The sequence below is a fragment of the Chiloscyllium punctatum genome, chromosome 9, assembly GCF_047496795.1.
Source record: "Chiloscyllium punctatum isolate Juve2018m chromosome 9, sChiPun1.3, whole genome shotgun sequence".
NCBI classification, from domain to species: domain Eukaryota; kingdom Metazoa; phylum Chordata; class Chondrichthyes; order Orectolobiformes; family Hemiscylliidae; genus Chiloscyllium; species Chiloscyllium punctatum.
This window is the reverse complement of record NC_092747.1, coordinates 47,062,805-47,081,481: the sequence shown is the minus strand read 5'-3', so window position 1 is coordinate 47,081,481 and position 18,677 is coordinate 47,062,805. Positions and strand designations below refer to the sequence as shown.

The following is an 18,677-nucleotide window of genomic DNA, read 5'->3' as shown; positions in this document are numbered from 1 at the left end:
ATTAATATTTCAACCTTCCTACTTTTTCCGTTATTTTTGGTCGTTGCTTTTGGTATCCTTTTGTATTTTGTTTATTGTATTTTCCAGACGGACATAACAAGCAAGGTTTCTGCTTTAATTTTATTCTTTAAGGGGAGACTGTTTTCATTCAGTTTGTGTTTTCCTGACAACAGCTTATAATCGAGGAAGCCCTGAATTCCAGCACAATTTCGACTGAAGTTGGACTTCTTGTGGAAATGGTTTGGGCAGAAGCTCTGGGCCATCTGGAAGATCAATTGATCAATCCAACCTCCATCTCTCTCAATGATGTAAGATACATTTTTGCTTTGCGTTTCAAGAGCCATCATAATATAATTCACTAGATATAATTTTTGAACAATACAACTAAGAGCTAATCTGACAGGGGCAGCAGTGAGGCACAACAGTTGATTGTACGTTTTTTGTTCTTATTGTATAGTGTTGATGACAATTTCTGTAAGTCGTACTCATTTCCCTCTATGATCTAAGCAATTGGTTGCAAATCAGAAATCTAGGGAGCAAGATCCAGTGACTGAACAAAGAACATTTGCTGGTGTATTCGGGGCCTTGCCAGAATAGTTACATGTTATCATGTGAACCTTGGGTCTTTGGCCATACTGAACACACGCTCTGAAATAACTCCACTGAGGCCAGTATCCCATCACCAAGTTACCCTTTACAGAAGTCATAAAAATCCTACAGTGTGGAAACAGACCATTCAGTCCATCAAGTCCACGCAGAACCTCTGAAGAGAATCCCACCTAGACCCAACCCCTACCCTATACCTGTAACCCTGCCTTTCCCATGGCTAATCCACCTAGCCTGCCCATCCCTAGACACCATTAAGAGCCCCAATCAGGGAACTGCTATTCTACGAAGTCCATCTGACTGACCTCATTAGAAACACTGCATCCCTTACCGCCAACCCCCCAGCCCCCCCCAACCGAACCCCACCTGAGTCGGAGGCTGGTCCTTTTCCTTGTAGCATCTCCTGGGACACTTTAGCACTGGTTCAGGTTCCTCTGGCTCTGCGCCTGACACGGGTGGCATGTAACGCGCAGGAGCTCGCTTCTTGCACCTGGATGTTTTGGGAGAAGTTCACTCTCTTCTTCCAGCAGCGAAGGCTTTGATGCAGCAAGATACATCGTGTGCCATTCAGATTCAGAGGTCTCTTAAGGCCTCTCGCTTGACAAGAGGGAGAACCTGTGAGTTCTAACAACCTTTCCAATTGTTCCGATGAACAGGGCATGTTCTGCACCTACACAGTTTACAGTGGCTTTCATATGGTTCATGTGCTTGTATAGAGCCATTGCATCTACCTGAACTTTATGTGTCGCTGGTCCTTAAACCTCTTACCCATGCAGGCTATTGCTGTATTTTCTACACCAAACTTCATCCCCCGTAGTAAACTGTCTTTCTTGCTTGAAAGCGTCTGGTATCCTGCACTGGCAATCTGAGATAGACATTGCAAAATGTTCTCCATTGTCCGCTGAAAGATTGCACAGGCTGATGATGCGCCAACTGGAAGTGTCATATATTGGTACAATCCCTTGTGTATATTAATTGTAGCATACTTCTGGGAATCCTCATCTAACTGCTGTTGCAAGTACACATTGCTCATATTCAGCTTCATTCAGGACAGGCCCCTGCCAGCTTTGCGTATAAGTCCTCTATGCAAGGGACTGGGTATTTATCCAGCTGCAACAAGCAGTTTACCATTTTCTTAAAATCCCCACAAAGGTGTACCAACCCATCAAGCTTCAGTATCATTATAACCAGTGCTGCCCAATTCCACAAACTGGACTTCTTTGCTTTCCAGTCTTCTGATTTTGCCTCTACTTCTGACCATAAGGCAAATGGCATTCGGCAGGTCTTGCAAAATTGTGGAATTGCTTCCTGGTCAACATGCAAGATGGACTTGGCTCCTTTGATAGTCCCTAAGCCTTCCTCAAAGATCTTCAGAGTATTTAATTAGGACTTCACTCAGGCAGCCATTTTTTTAATTGAAAAACGTTGACCTAATCGTGGAGACTCTCTCTCAACCAATTTCAACCCATCAAGCTTGGGCCTGAAGCTTTTACTACAATCATTAGTAACTGAACTAGCTGCTTCTCCGAAGAGACTGGAACCGAAGTTGCACCCTTAATCTGTAAAGGTTCCCCAGTATAGGTTTTCAGTCGAGCCGAGGTCTGGCACAAACTAAAGGGTTAGAATCCGGAGCGAATGTTGTTAAAGACTGGTTCTGTCATCACTGAAATGGCCATGCCGGTATCAACCTCCATTAGAACTGGATGATCATTTAACTAGAGTTTATTTTGATTGGCTCTGATTTGGATGTTGCTGAGCAATTTCATTGACCCAAATCAGATGTAGGTGGGCTTTTCAGGGAATGCAGGGATACCAGTCTAGGAGTTCTTGTCCTCCAATTACACTCCTTTGCTGTCACAAATCTGCATACAGTCAGCAACAACAATGGCTTGCCAGCCCAGATCCTAAAGAAAATTTAACTATTTGGCTGAGGCTTGGCTTTGTTTTGGAGTTTTGTCATAGTCAGTCAGTCAGACTGGTGAGTATGCCCACTTCCATCAGAATATCCTGTGACTCATATGTTCCACTTGCCTTATTTTCTAATGATAAAGCCAATTGTAGTGTCTGTTTGGAGTCCAGTTGGGCTTCAACTAGTAGGTTCTTTTGCATGGTTACGTCATTAATCCCACATACCAACCAGTCTCTCAGCATCTCACTAAGGGTAAACCAAAGTACCATACCTCTGCCAGTAGTCTTAACCTAGTCAGAAGTCCTGACACAGATTCCCCTGGTTCTCGAATTGCCAAGTTAAACAATGGTGTGTCAGAGTTAGAGGAGCATTGGGATTATAATATTCCTTAACTAATAATATCAGTGAACGTTGAAAGGTTTTAGTACCTAGTGCCTCAGGGAAAGTTAGGCTCCTAATAACTGAAAATCTGCAGGTCCACAAGCTGTCAGGAGAATTACTCGTTGCTTATCATCTGCCCCAATGTTAGTTGTCCATGAAAAAATAACATATTCTTTCCACATACAGACCCCAGTCTTTGAAGGCAGGGTTGAACAAGTCAAGCCTCCCAAATAATAGCATGATGCCAGAAATGCTTACCCAAGTTCAAAGACGACTGTTACTAGCAAGTTTCTTTAGGAACATGCTTTACTCTCATTGCCACTGAAATGACTCCGCAGTGACTGATATACTATCATCAAGTCACCCTTTATTTACACTAGTAAATTGACACTGGTTCAGCTCCCTCAGAATCAGCTTGTAGATTGTCAGAATATCCGGCGCTTCACTTTTTTTTGAACACACACACACACACACACACACACACACACACACTGGTCCAGCTCCCTCAAGAGCCAGCTCTCAGAGTGAACAGAACCACTCAATCTCCTGTTTATTTTTTCCTTTTTTTTCTTTTTCCCCCTTTTTACCCCCACACTACCGCCTAACTGCGGTAGTGCTTATTTTTTTCCCCAGCACCCATGTTGTGCAGGTGAGAGACACAGTGAAAGACACAAGGTGCACGAATCTTTATTCAGTTTCCACCACCAGGAAGAAAGGAAACACCCGAGTTGCCAGTGACAAGCACTGCCCTTCACATCAAAGGGTAATGCTGCCTGATCAAACAGTGAAGGGGAGGGCAGGGATTAAATCAAAATGGAGTTGGAGGGGGGAATAATGCACTCCACTCCTTGCGGCGCCCACCTGTCCCTGAACAACTCCAGGGTGTTGGTGGATACCGCGTGCTCCTTTTCTAGAGACACCCGGGCACTTGACTTTTTTTTTTACACACTGGTCCAGCTCCCTCAGAGCCAGCTATCAGAGTGAACAAAACCTCTGACATTCTTGTTTTTGTTGGGTTTTTTTCTTTTTTTTTAAACCCCCACACTACGGGCTAACTGCAGTAGTGCTTATTTTTTCCCTAGAACCCATGTTGTGCAGGTGTGAGACACAGTGAAAGACATAAGGTGCTCAAATCTTTATTCAGTTTCCACCACCAGGAAGAAAGGAAACACCCAAGTGGCCAGTGACAAGCAGTGCCCTTCACATCAAAGGGCAATGCTGCGTGATCAAACAGTGAAGGGGAGGGCAGGGATTAAATCAAAATAAAGTTGGACTGGGAAGTAATGCACTCCACTCCCTGCGGCGCCCATCTCTCCCTGAACAACTCCAGGGTGTTGGTGGACACCGCGTGCTCCTTTTCCAGAGACACCCGGGCACTTCACTATTTTTTTAAAGAAACACCCGAGTGGCCAGTGACAGCAGTGCCCTTCACATCAAAGGCAATGCTGTGTGATCAAACAGTGAAGGGGAGGGCAGGGATTAAATCATAATTGAGTTGGAGGGGGAAATAATGCACTCCACTCCCTGCGGTGCCCACCTCTCCCTGAACAACTCCAGCGTGTTGGTGGGCACCGCGTGCTCCTTCTCCAGAGACACCCGGGCACTTCACTTTTTACCTATCAGCCAGGGCTCACTGATTGGATCAGATTAACAGCCCCAATCAATGAACTCATATTTTATGAGGTCCACCTGGCTGACCTCATTACAGTCACTCCACTTCCCTCAGAGGAATATTGTCCAGGACACCAGAAGAACTCCCTAATTTCAAATTGTGCACTGAGATTCTTTATTGATGATGTCTTGACTGGTGTTTTTCTATCACTTGTTTTAGGAGAAAGTGAGGACTGCAGATGCTGGAGATCAGAGCTGAAAATGTGTTGCTGGAAAAGCGCAGCAGGTCAGGCAGCATCCAAGGAGCAGGAGAATCGACGTTTCGGGCATGAGCCCTAAAGAAGGGCTCATGCCCGAAACATCGATTCTCCTGCTCCTTGGATGCTGCCTGACCTGTTGCACTTTTCCAGCAACACATTATCACTTGTTTTAGTAATGCTTTTAAATTGAAACATAATATGCATCCAAGTCTTGAGGCATGAATTATTTCAGGAGTGACAATATCATCAAGTGAATTAAATTGACATTTAAAAGTTAAAAGCATGGATCAGAAAAAAGCATTTAAGAAAAAATTGTGATCAAGCCACTATAAACCCATATTTAATATTCAATGAAATGATGTGTTTTATGTTTCAGCTAATATTTTATACAAGACATTAAATTCTCTTTATTATTATTTTACTGACTTTTAGGTATCCAGGGCAGAAGGGATTCTTTTGCAGTTGAAAAAAGCATTTGATGATATAGTTGAGGAAAAAACATTGAGAGATTTAATGTTTCAATTCTATTCCACCTTGCTAATCAGACCTGAGACTGACTTTACAGTTACCAAGAGAAAAATATCTGAGAAACAAGATCTCTGTCAGGTAATTACATTATTTTGTACTTTTGCTCAGTGAAGTTGATGCTGTGCTGATGTAGCCAGTAATTTTTACTAATGAATGACTAGTCCTGGAATAAGCAGTTTGTGAAATAAACTGTTAAATAAGTAAGGTTGTTCCAGATTTTAAATGTCTTGATTTATGTTAAAGATACCATGCACCATCCTTTGATGTTCTTAATGGAGATACCCCAGTGAAAACAAAAATGGTCTGACAAGCATGATTTAGTGCTATGGTATAGCAGATTCTGGCTTCCATATGTAAATTTCACTTGGTGAATTCCCAGTTTCAGTGCTGCTACTAAAAGTACTCCCTGGGCATTTAATAGAGGAAACAACGAAAAGTCAAAAGATGCCATATGTGGTTATTCAAATCATAATATCAGAGGCCTCTGAACAGGTTGCTGCTATCCTGGAATAAAAATGTTTGAGGGACGCCATAGAATGAGACAAAAAACAGTCACTGAAATTAGGCTTAAATACTTGTAAATGAATGCTTTACCACTTTACCTCAAAATAGCTAATATCCAAAAACAGTTAACATTTAAAACAAGCAGAGAAAGGAACTTCTTTAACAATATCTACAATAGTGACCTATAGCACCATTAATATAAAAACAGCTTCCCCATATGCTTCACAGGAGCAATGTCGAATCAATTATGACAGCGAAGTTCATTAAACATTTATATGTACAGGGGGTCCTTGATTTACGAGCAACCAATTTATGAATACTTGTACTCAAGTGATGCTGTACAGGGATATAATTTTAAAAATCCAACATAGAACATTTCCCTTGCTTACAAATGGCTGCTTTGCATTGTGTTACACTATGTTTCGGCCCGCATACAAATCGACTTTGAACAGATTCCATAACTAAATCCATTCGCAACCCGAGGATTGCCTGTATTACAATTTTGGGACTAAGTAGCTTTTAGAAGTTGAAGTTTGAGTGTGTTAATTGTTGATAAGTACCTTTGACAATAGGAAAACCAAGGGCAAGAATTTACTCTACTCAATCTTTTGAACAGAACAAAAAGCACCAGGGTATAAGATTTGTATGCTTAGTCAACAAAACATAGCAAGGCAAAAGGTGGAAAATCTAGTTTTGTTTTATATTTCAGCTGCTAAGGGATGTCATTAATGCAAGTGAAGCGACTTCATGGACTCCCATACCTTCTTCACTTAATAAATATCATGCACTGAGATGTCAAATTGAATATGTCGATCCAAATGTCGATGAATTTCTGCATGTCAAAACTCAGTTATTGAATACCAATCAAAGGTAAGCTTCTATTTTGAACAAAATTACTGGTTTATTTTCTAAGCTTTTTTTCAAATCTTTTTCATATCTGAATATTTTAAAAGTCAGTAGATGTTCTTGAACTGTCCTTGCATCTCCTGATCAATTTTCTTCCATACAATGTTTGACCATCATGCCAATATCTTTCTATTCAGTTTGTAGTTTCATTCCAAAATATATATTCATCCCACTTTTATGCAAGTTAATCATCACCTTCTCTGGCTGGGAATCAGTTCCATATCTCCATTTCCTTTAAAAGTGAAAGCTGTTATATTCTCTCAGGCTGCTTGGAGGTTTACTACTTCTTTTCTTTTTCCAATGAGATTTCAAGTCAAGTAGCAACACAGCGACATCATTCTTCCTGTCACTTAAATGCCCATTTGCCTTTTGGAGAAAATAATTTTAGTGTGAGAATGTCTTAGTTGCTTCCATAGACCAGTGTTTATTCACTGATATTGTAGCCATTACAGAGACATTATTACAAGAAAATCAAAGCTGGGAGCTAAATATTCAGGGATATGTGACTTTTCAAAGGACAGACCGGAAGGAAACATTGATGGAGTTGCTTTGTTAGTATGAGATGGGCTAAGTACGATAACAAGAAATAATCTTGGATTGGAAGCTGTAGAATCCATGTGGGAGGAGGTAAGAAATAACAAGTGAAAGAAGACACCAGCAGGAATAATATGGGCTCCCCAAACAGTACTACATTGCGGACTACCACAGGATCAGTGTTGCGTCCATAGTTATTTACAATGTGTATCATTGATTTGGATGAGGGAGGTGAAGGTACTATCACGAAGTTTGCAGACAATGCAAATAAAGGTGGGAGGCAAGTAAGAAGGAAGATACAAAAAGAGTCTGCAGAGAGACATAATCGAGGTGAGTGAGTCAGCAAAAACTTGACAGATAGCGTATAATGTTGGAAAACACGAGATTATGCACTTTTGGCAGGAAGAAAAGGTGCTGAAAATTATTTAAATGGAGAAAGATTGCAGAAAAATGCAGCATAGAGGGAGTTAGAACATAGAACAGTACAGCACAGAACAGGCCCTTCAGCCCACGATATTCTGCCGACCATTGATCCTCATGTAAGGTAAACCTAATGTACGAACCCTCAAATTTCTGTGATCATATGCATGTCTAGCAGTCTCTTAAATATCCCCAATGACCTCGCTTCCACAACTGCTGGCAATGCATTCCATGCTCTCACAACTCTCTGCGTAAAGAACCCAACTCTGACATCCCCTCTTATACTTTCCGCCAAACAGCTTAAAACTATGACCCCTCATGTTAACAATTTCTGCCCTGGGAAAAAGTCTCTGGCTATCAACTCTATCTATGCCTCTCATTATCTTGTACAGCTCAACTAGGTCCCCTCTCTTCCTTCTTTTTCCAAAGAAAAAAGTCCGAGCTCAGTCAACCTCTCTTCGTAAGGAAAGCCCTCCATTCCAGGCAGCATCCTGGTAAACCCCCTCTGAACCCTCTCCAAAGCATCCACATCTTTCCTATAATAGGGTGACCAGAACTGAACACAGTATTCCAAGTGCGGTCTAACCAAAGTTTTATCGAGCTGCAACAAGATCTCACGGTTCTTAAACTCAATCCCCCTGTTAATGAAAGCCAAAACACCATATGCTTTCTTAACAACCCTGTCCATTGGGTGGCAATTTTAAGGGATCTATGTACCTGCACACCAAGATCCCGCTGTTCCTCCACACTGCCAAGAATCCTGTCTTTAAACCTGTACTCAACTTTCAAGTTGGACCTTCCAAAATGCATCACTTCGCATTTATCCAGGTTGAACTCCATCTGCCACCTCTCAGCCCATCTTTGCATCCTGTCAGTGTCACGCTGCAGCCTACAACAGTCCTCTATACTGTCAACGACACCTCCAACCTTTGTGTCGTCTGCAAACTTGCTAACCCATCCTTCAATCTCCTCATCCAAGTCATTAATAAAAACTACAAAGAGTAGAGGCCCAAGAACAGAGCCCTATGGAACACCACTCATCACTGACTTCCAGGCAGAATACTTTCCTTCCACTCCCACTCGCTGTCTTCTGTCGACCAGCCAATTCTGTATCCAGACAGCTAATTTCCCTGTATCCCATTCCTCCTGACCTTCTGAATGAGCCTACCATGGGGAACCTTATCAAATGCCTTGCTGAAGTCCATATACACCATATCCACCCCTCGACCCTCATCAACTTGTCTAGTAACATCCTCAAAGAACTCAATAAGATTTGTGAGGCATGATCTGCCCCTCACAAAGCCGTGCTGACCGCATTTAATCAAGCCATGCTCTTCCAGATGGTCATAAATCCTCTCCCACAGAATCCTTTTTTAACACCTTGCAGATGACAGACGTGAGACTGACTGGTCTGTAATTGCCAGGGATTTCCCTATTTCCTTTCTTGAAGAGAGGAATTACGTTTGCCTCCCTCCCTCAGGTACGACTCCAATGGATAGCGAGGATGCTAAGATCTTCGCAAGCGGCGAAGCAATCACATTTCTCGCTTCCCAAAGCAGCCGAGGACAAATCTGGTCTGGCCCTGGCGACTTGTCAATCTTAATGTTTGTCAAAATTTTCAGCACATCAGCTTCCTCAATCTCTATCCGTTCCAGTTGGGCATCCTTGTTCATGAATCACAAAATGTTCACTTACATGTTCAACATATCATAAGAACCTCTTACTAAAAGTACACAAGGTACAAGTTAGATCCCATTTGGAATACCATGAACAGTTTTTGTCCCGTATCTCACTGGAGGCCATCCAGAGAAGGTTCACTGGATAGAAGTGAAAGGGTGAGGTTGAGTAGATGGGACTTATACTTGTTGGAATTTAGAAAAATGAGAGACAAACTAATTGAAACATGCAAGATTCTTGGGGAACTTTGTAGGTTAGATCTGGAAAAGTCATTTTCCCTTTTCATACAGTCTAGGACCAGAGGCCATAATTACAGAATAAGGGGTCGCACATTTAAGGCAGAGATGAGGAGGAATTTCTTCTCTGAGGGTAGGAAATCTGTGGAATTCTTCACCACAGAGGGCTGTCAATTTTAGGTCATCAAGTATATTCAAGGCTGAGATAGACAGATTTTTAATTCATGAGGGAGTCAAAAGGTTATAGAGAAAAGGTAGGAAAGTGAAGTTGAGGATTACCACATCAGCCATGATCTCATTGAATGACAGAGCAGACTCAATGGGTTAAATGGCCTATTCTGCTCCAATGTCGTATGGTCTTATGGTTAAGCCTGAATACCTGTCCAAACATGTTGAGACCTCAGGAAGGGAGGAAAGGTAACAACAGCGCTTTCAGATGCCAAACCCAACACTCTAACTTTACTAGCAGTCTCATGCACACCACTCTTCCTCTCTTTGGAGAGTCCCGCAGTCTAGAGTCATAGAAATGTTCAGCATAGAAACAGATCCTTCAGTCCAAATCATCCATGCTGACTAGATATCCTAAATTAATCAAGTCCCAGCACTTGACCCACATCTGCCTAAACCCTTCCTATTCATATACCCATCCAGATGTCTTTTAAATGTTGTGATTGTACCAGTCTCCTCCATGGCAGCTCATTCCATACACGCACCACCCTCTGCATGAAAAAGTTGCCCCTAGGTCCTTTTTAAACCTTTCCTGACTAATTCTAAAACTATGCCCTCTATTTCTGGATTCCCCCATCCCAGGGAAGAGACCATGTCTATTTACCCTATACATGCCCCTCATGATTTTATAAACCTCTATGAGGTCACCACTCAGCCTCTGACACTCCAGGGAAAACAGCCCCAGCCTATTCAGACTCTCCCTGTAGTTCAAACCCTCCAACCCTGGCAACATCCTTGTAAATCCTTTCTGAACCCTTTCACGTTTCACAACATCCTTTCCAATAGAACAGAGACCAGAATTGCACACAATATTCTAAAAGTGGCCTAGCCAATATCCTGTACAGCTGCATCATGACCTCCCAACTCCTATAGTCAATGCCCTGACCAATAAATGAAAGCATACCAAACACTTAATTCACTATCCTATCTACCTGTGACTCCACTTTTAAGGAACTATGAACCTGCACACTATGGTCTCTTTGTTCAGCAACATTCCCCAGGATCTTACCATTAAGTAGAGAACATCGTCAACGAAAGAATTGGATATTTCAAAAGTAAAATTCAGGAAACACAAAGAGTGGCAAAAGAATAGGGCCCTGTTCTGAAGATGACCATTGATGGTAGATTAATTGTTAATTTTAGATTTGGGCTTGATACCTTATATATAGGCCAAAAACAGATTTATAAATTGACACTTTGGATCAAACTTAATCCCATTGAATGGAGGAACAAGCTTGAGGAATTAAATTCTGGATTAGTGGTGCTGGAAGAGCACAGCAGTTCAGGCAGCATCCAAGGAGCAGCGAAATCCTACTGCACCTGGTATTCCCAGGCAGTCTCCCATCCAAGTACTGCTGTGCTCTTCCAGCACCACTAATCCAGAATCTGGTTTCCAGCATCTGCAGTCATTGTTTTACCCCCTTGAGGAATGCCTATTCCTGTTTCTGTATTTCTGTGTTGTTGTGTATTCAAAGGTCACCTCTAAGTTGTCTCCTTTCCACACTGGGAAGCCCAACTTTTTTTGACGATTTCCTCATAACAATTATCCATGCACTGGAATTAACTTTATAGCTTTTTACTGCAGTCTCCACTCAAATTTTTATGTCTCACTTTTGCATTATCTTTTCAATTGTCAATGATTATAAAGTGAAAGAATATTATTCCATGTACATTGCAAGGTTAACAGATCTATAGTAATCTGCTCAAGTACAATCAACTTGAATCATTGTCATCCACTTGAAATGCAGTAGTAATTTTAGGGCTCTTGTGATACAGGAGTGCCCATACCTCTGAGCCAGGAGGCCTGGATTTAAGTATAACATGCTCCAAAACTATATTGATGAAAAACAAATATTTGTAATGGTAATTTTTTTGTGTGTAGTTCTGAACTTTTGTATATTTATAGGTGGTTCTGTTTTTTTTTTCTAGTACTCGTTCAGTTAAGATTTTGCACATTTTTCGTGTTGCTAGATTAAGTGAAACTAAAAGTTTTCAAAGTCATTTCGGTAATATTCAGCAATTATACCATGCCTCTGCTGGAAGCAACTTTGTTGGTATATTATCTAGGTAAGTGTTAGAGTAAGTAATTTGCATGGTTTACATAATTGTGCTCTTTAACTTAACCCAGCTGTTGTGAATCTAATAAGTTTGTTGTGTTGATAAATGTATGATGAATAGTCCAACAAGCTTGCTGTATCTCTCTTTGATATGAATTCAAGACATCATCATGCAAATTCTTCATCATCACTTTCCCTCTATAATTTTCTCAAAGCTTTGTCCATGTTATTAATGTACATTCTAAATAAATGATACCATAGCACCTATGCCTGTGACATCTCATTGACTCATTTGTCAAATTGAAAATTACTCCTCTATCCCAACAGCTTGTTTGCTATTCTTTGTTTATGCTAATATACTACCCTCAACACCATCAACTGTTATCATATTCAGTAACGTTATTTGTGCTATCTTATTAGATGCCTTTTGGAAATCCAAATACTGTATACATTTAGCAGTTCTCCTTTTTCCAACATACCTCTTGCATCCTCATTTTCTAAATGTCCTTCTGCAGCTTCATTAGACATGGATTCTAGCATTTTTCCAATGGTGGGCATTATGATAAGTAATCTATAGTCTCTTCCTTTTTGTCTCCATCCTTTCTTGACTCAGTGATAGATTTTCAATTCAAAATCTTGGAAAAATGTAACCAATGCATTCAGTATCACTCCAGCCATTTCTTTTAAGATTCGAGAATGCAGATTATCAGATCCAGGAAAATTGTCAGCCTTTAGTTCCTTTGTACTTTACATTTTCTCTGATAGTTATAATTATTTTAAAATTTTCCCTTTTTTCCCTTTTAATTTTCCATGCTTTTACTGTCACCGATTGTGAAGACAATTAACAACACTCGTTCAGGATCTGTATCATTTTCTTGTTTGCTGTTATAAATTTTCCAGTCTCATGCTCTGCTGGACATAACAAACCATAGACTGATAGACGTTTACAGCTCAGAAGGAGGCTATTCTGTCCATCATGTCTGCAGCTGTCATCAAAGATTGTCCATAGTCATGAAGACTATGCCAACGCAAGTGACTATCTAAATATCTAAATGATGTTTTGTCAATTTGTAATTGGACCATTCTTTATGCAGTGAGTTCCAGATTTCCACCACCTTCTGTCTGAAAAAAACTCTCCATAACTCCCTCTTAGCCTTTTACCACTTGCCAAATCTGTGCCCCGGTTATTGAACTGTCTAATGATGGATAAAAATGCTTCATTCCAGGCAGCATCCTGGAATGATAAATCCTGGTAAATATCTTGTGCATCCTCTCTAATGCAAATACATCCTTCCAGGTAGCAAGGAGTCGGGGAGGCTGCAGAAGCATTTGAACTTGTTAGGAGAGTGGGCAAAGAAGTGGCAGATGGAGTACAATGTGGGAAGGTGTGAGTTCATGCACTTTGGTAAGAAGAATAGAGGCATGGACTCTTTTCTAAATAGGGAGAACGTTCAGAAGTCTGAAGTGCAAAGAGATTTGGGTGTTCTAGTCCAGGATTCTGTCAAGGTAAACTTGCAGGTTGAGTGAGTAGTTACGAAGGCAAATGCAATGATGCCATTTATTTTGAGAAGACTTGAATATAAAAGCAGGGAGGTACTTCTGAGGCTCAATTAGGCTCTGGTCAGACCATATTTGGAGTATCGTGTGCTGCTTTGGACCCCATATCTCAGGAAGAATGTACTGGCCTTGGAGCATGTTCAGAGGAGGTTTACGAGAATGGTTCCACGAATGAAAAGCTCAACATATGAGGAACGTTTGATAACACTGTCTATACTCAATGGGGTTTAGAAGGATGAGGGGGGATCTAATTGAAACATACAGAATACTGAATGGCCTGGACAAAGTAGAAGTTGAAAAGATGTTTCCATTGGTAGGAGAGACTAGGACCCGAGGGCACGGCCTCTGAATAGAGGGAAGACCTTTTAGAATGGAGATAAGGAGAAATTTCTTCAGCCAGAGAGAGGTGAATCCATGGAATTCATTGCCACAGAAGGCTGTGGTGGCCTGGTAATTAACTATATTGAAGACTGAGATAAATAAGTTCTTGAGTATCAAGGGGAATCAAGGGTTACAGGGAGAAAGCGGGAGAATGGGGTTGAGAAACTTATCAGCCATGATTGAATTGTGGAACAGACGTGATGGGCTGAATGGCCTCATTTCTACTCCTATGTCTTATGGTCTTATATTGTCCCAGTTGAACTGGTGTCTCTCTCATCTGTGTGTATGGTTATTCGTGATAGTTGGTCATGTATGAGCACCAGCTAGCCACGAAAAGACATGACCAACTATCACTAGTATCCATACACACAGACGAAGAAGGAAGTCAGTTTGACTGGGACAATACATGCATCCTAGGACAGGCTAAACAAAGACACGCACGGGAATTCCTAGAGGCCTCGTATTCAAACCGTAACTCCATTAATAAACATATCAATTTGGACCCCATTTACCAAACTCTCAGAAAAAGAACCGAAGTGATGTCACTCAACACAACATACCAAGACACATAAATAGCAAGCGGGACAGAACATTAGCGCTTTATTGGAGGCTCAGTGATGATATTATCTAGCATGGTGCTGCAATGTCTGAGAACAAATCTACCAGCTCAGCGAGCAAACTTAATCTTCTGTAAAATGGTAAACTGATTCTTACTCTATTTTTAGACCATTTACAGTCCTTATTCCATGCTAAAATATCATCCCTAATCCAATATGTTTGATGTAATAACTCCATTTTTAAATTTATTTGTTCGTGGGATGTGGGCCTTGCTGACATTTAATGTCTCTCCCACATTGTCCTTAAGAAGTTGATTTGAGCTGCCTTCTTAAATTGCTGCAATCCGTGTTTGAGTAGAGGGCAGAGGATGTTAGGTCCACCTATAGTGCTGTTGGGAAGGGAATTTGAGTATCCATCTGCTGATTTTCCCCCTTTATTAACCTTTATTAACTTCTTGCACACAGTTTCCATTTCATATTTTGACTGTACAAATGATCTGTCATCATGAGGCTATTAATAGTTTCTAACATTGTCTTGACTGTTGATTTCATGCAAACCTGTTGTTTCGTGTTTTTTTTCTCTCCCTCCTTTTTTGAATAGTGTGTTTCCAATTCTAATTGCCAATCCTTGTTCTAGAATCTAGGGAAATCTGGACAATTTAAATCAATGCACCCAGTGGAATTATCCACTGATAATCTATTTAGTTTCTCCAGTATTACTACCACTACCCCAAAGTTTTCTGCAATAGCCATGCATCTCTCATGAATATGTGCTGACATCCTTGACTCCACAGCCTTGATGATACAACTGTAAAGTATACAGCTGTTTGGGTGTTGCTTCCTGAGTCCATCACATGGAATGTTTCTAAAAGATATTACAAGAAACAGATTGTTTCCCCATTGCATCTTATTCTATCAGCAGTTAAATTTTCTTCTAAGATCTTTGAATTCTGACCTATCTATGACCTATAAACTTGTAGAAACTTCACTGAACACCTTTCTCCAAATTATTTAATGAAGGTGATGAAAACAGTGGCTTTAATAGCAATCCCTGAAGTTCTCCACTCGTGACCAACCTCACATGGAGGAAAATGGAATAAGAAATCAAAAAGATACAAATGTTTTTGAAGGATTTGTATTTCTTTTCAACTTGGAAATATTAATTTAACCATTTACATTTACTTTAAAGCACTTTGATGTAAAATTGAATGATTTCCCATTCTGCCTCAATTTGTGCAGCTAACTCCAAATCTTTCCATCAAAAAGACATCCTACTTTCATGTCCGGTGCATTATTTACATCCATCCTTGCCTTAAGAGTCATAGAGTTCTACAGTACAAGAAAGGCCCTTCAGCCCATCGAGTCTGTTCCTGTTAAAAACAAGCATCTAATTATTCTACTCCCATTTTCCATTACTTGGTGCATGGCCTTGCATGTCCTGGCATCTCAACTACACATCTAAATACTTCTTAAATGTATTAAGGGTTTCTGCCTCTACCACCCTTACCAGCAATAAGTTTCAGATTCGCACTACCCTCTGGGTGAAAACATTTTTCCTCACATTTCCTCTCAACCTCCTGCCCCTTAGCTTAAATCTATCTCTCCTGATCATTGAATGCTCAGTAAGGGGGAAAAAAAAAATCCTGTCTACCCTATCTGCCCCTCCATAATTTTATACATCTCAATTATGTCCCTCCTCAGTCTCCTCTGTTCCACGAAAAACAACCCCAGTCAATTCAGTCTCTCTTCGTAACTAAAACTTCCAGTGACAGCAACATCCTGGTAAATCTCCATTGCACCCTCTTGGTTTATCTCTGGTTAAAACTCTTATTCAGAATTTTATTACTTCCAGATGAGTATTTCAACATATGTCTGACTGGTTTGCCATCCTGTATGTTCTGTAAACCTCACTTCATCCAAGCTTCTGCTGCTCATATACTTTCCCAATTGAAATCCTGTTGCTATCTTTCCTGTCCTTGCTGATGTACATATTAATTCTGAGGATTAGTTAGCTCAGTTTGCTGAATGGCTGGTATGTGATGCAGAGTGACATCAATAAAGCAGGTTCTTTTCCCTTACCAGCTAAGATTACCATGAATGTCCCTCCTTCTCCTTCTCCATAAGACCATAAGACATAGGAGTGGAAGTAAGGCCATTCGGCCCACCGAATCCACTCCACCATTCAATCATGGCTGATGGGCATTTCAACTCCACTTACCCGCATTCTCCCCGTAGCCCTTTCCTTGTGACATCATTTTCTTTCGCCTTAGGCATGGTGACCCTCCAGTTAAATTACCTCTCTTTAATGAGTGAGCAGCCCTAGGGTCCACAGGGACTATGACAACCTTATCTTTACCTTTTACATATTAATTCCCATGTACACTGGCAAAGGTAAGTGGAAGTTGGTTCACATCTTTGTCTCCTACATATTAGTGCGTTCTCAACCCCAGTGCAGGAGAGAACTCAGAACTAAAAGCACGTCAGTTCTTCTTGAAATAGAGTTGCAAAGTCAAAGGGCTTCTTAGCTGACAGGTGACCTAGAATGGAATAAACACATTTCAAAGGTTAATGTTTCATACTTGTGTTATCCAACTCTATAATTCACTTCTTCTAATTTAGAAACAAGTACATTCTAAAAACGCTGCTAACTATTTTGAAGTCATAACCCATTGGAATCAGTAATTAAAATAGTCAATTAGAAGTCCAAGTAAAATTCTAATTCAGTGATGTAATAAAGGGATGCTCCATCACTGCTGCCCAAATATCTAATTTTGGCACACATAGGTTTTTATATTATTATATATGTATACTTGTCATAGATGTACAATTTTTAAAGATTAAAATTTTATACCTATTATGTTGAAGTAAATCTTGTGTTAGGACACACTTAGAGATCAATACATCACATTATTTCAAGGAAGCTGTTTACAGGACTTGAGTGGCTATCATCCATCCAGTCATTGGACAGAATAGTGTGCACATCTTTAGTTGGGTAGTTCATAGGTTCCAGCATCCATCTGTAAAAGTTCAAAGTCCTTATCCTCTATTTTTGTTTCTGACCATTCTCAATCCTCCAAAGTGCTGACCATTTGAACCAATAAGTCAATTTTGCCCATGCTAGCTTGAACTCTTGAATGTTTGCATGACCAGCAAGTTTGTACATATTGAGTTTGATTTACATAAGCACTTGCTGATTCTGTCCAATATCTTTCAAAGATATCCATTTTCTCGTGTCTTCTTAGATTAGGTAACTGTTACCTATTATCACCATTAATAGCTTAATTCATATATTTTTTTCTAGACAATAGCAGTTGGTGATGTGGCTCATATACTTTTGTTACATTTTAATCATATGTACTCCCCTAGAACCACTAGCCTGTCTAATCAGTGGGTTTGTGAATAATCCTTTATGAAGACAGTTTACACTTTAACATTATTCAGATTACTGCATTGCCAATAAAGAGTTCTATCTTTACAACAATATGTTGATAGACGAGTTAGTAAAGCAAATATTAGTAAATTAATCCATGATAATATATGTAGCAATCTCACTGATGAGTAGCATTCTACAAGCTCTATCTAGCAGCAATTTAAACCATAGTGATATACTGTCGCACTAATTTCACAGAGGGTTATTGTTGCCAAAGATGGTAGTGGAAAATCATGGGGTAGAGCGAACTGATGTCGGCAATCTTGGAAGCGGAATTTACTTCAGCAGCTCAATCAGGTCAGTATTATTTGCTCTGCATTGTTCTTAAAGGATGATTAATCTTGACAAAATTTTTAATGCTGCTGTCAAAAATTTATTTTAGTTCATGATTTTTATTTTAAAACTTATCTATGCACCTGTGGTCAGCTGCATCATGAACAATTTTGATAGGTAAAAGTAAATCTGAAAATGATTTGCTACTCTTCTCCAGAAACCATGAAAGGAATAGTGTCCTTGAATAATTTAATATATTGTGATGTGTAATGCAATAAAGGCCTGCTTTTAAATTGCAGCACAAGCATTAAATACTCAAAGCCCAGTAGAACTGATGGGAGCCGTCTTTTAGTGATCTGTGATGTTTCACTTGGTAAATGTAAAGAGTACTATAAGAAGGACTTCACCTTATCTGCTCCACCAGCAGAATATTCAAGTGTACATGGAATACGTAAAACTGAAAGCATTTACTCAGAGTTTGAGGTATGTCAACCAATGTCATTAATTGCAAACACAATTTATTTTGTGCTGGTTTTGTAAATGTTTTCTTCTCTGTGCTGTCTAGACTTGGATAAATAGGATAACACCAAGATTATGTTTTAATGTTAATATTTATAAATGT

The 18,677-nt window shown here is 40.2% G+C and overlaps 1 protein-coding gene across 6 annotated transcripts in view; it reads left to right on the top strand.

Moving 5' to 3' along the window:
* Positions 1-18,677, top strand: part of parp4 (poly (ADP-ribose) polymerase family, member 4) — a 124,840-nt gene that overhangs the window by 36,379 nt on the left and 69,784 nt on the right. For all 6 annotated transcript variants that reach the window (XR_011961509.1, XM_072577433.1, XM_072577431.1 and 3 more), the window contains 6 exons: positions 174-308; positions 5,200-5,373; positions 6,509-6,669; positions 11,730-11,867; positions 17,981-18,079; positions 18,355-18,538. Coding sequence is in view for 5 of the 6 variants with exons in the window: in XM_072577433.1 (XP_072433534.1) it covers positions 174-308; positions 5,200-5,373; positions 6,509-6,669; positions 11,730-11,867; positions 17,981-18,079; positions 18,355-18,538 (891 nt within the window). In the remaining variant the exon portion in view is untranslated. The remainder of the gene's footprint in view (positions 1-173; positions 309-5,199; positions 5,374-6,508; positions 6,670-11,729; positions 11,868-17,980; positions 18,080-18,354; positions 18,539-18,677) is intronic.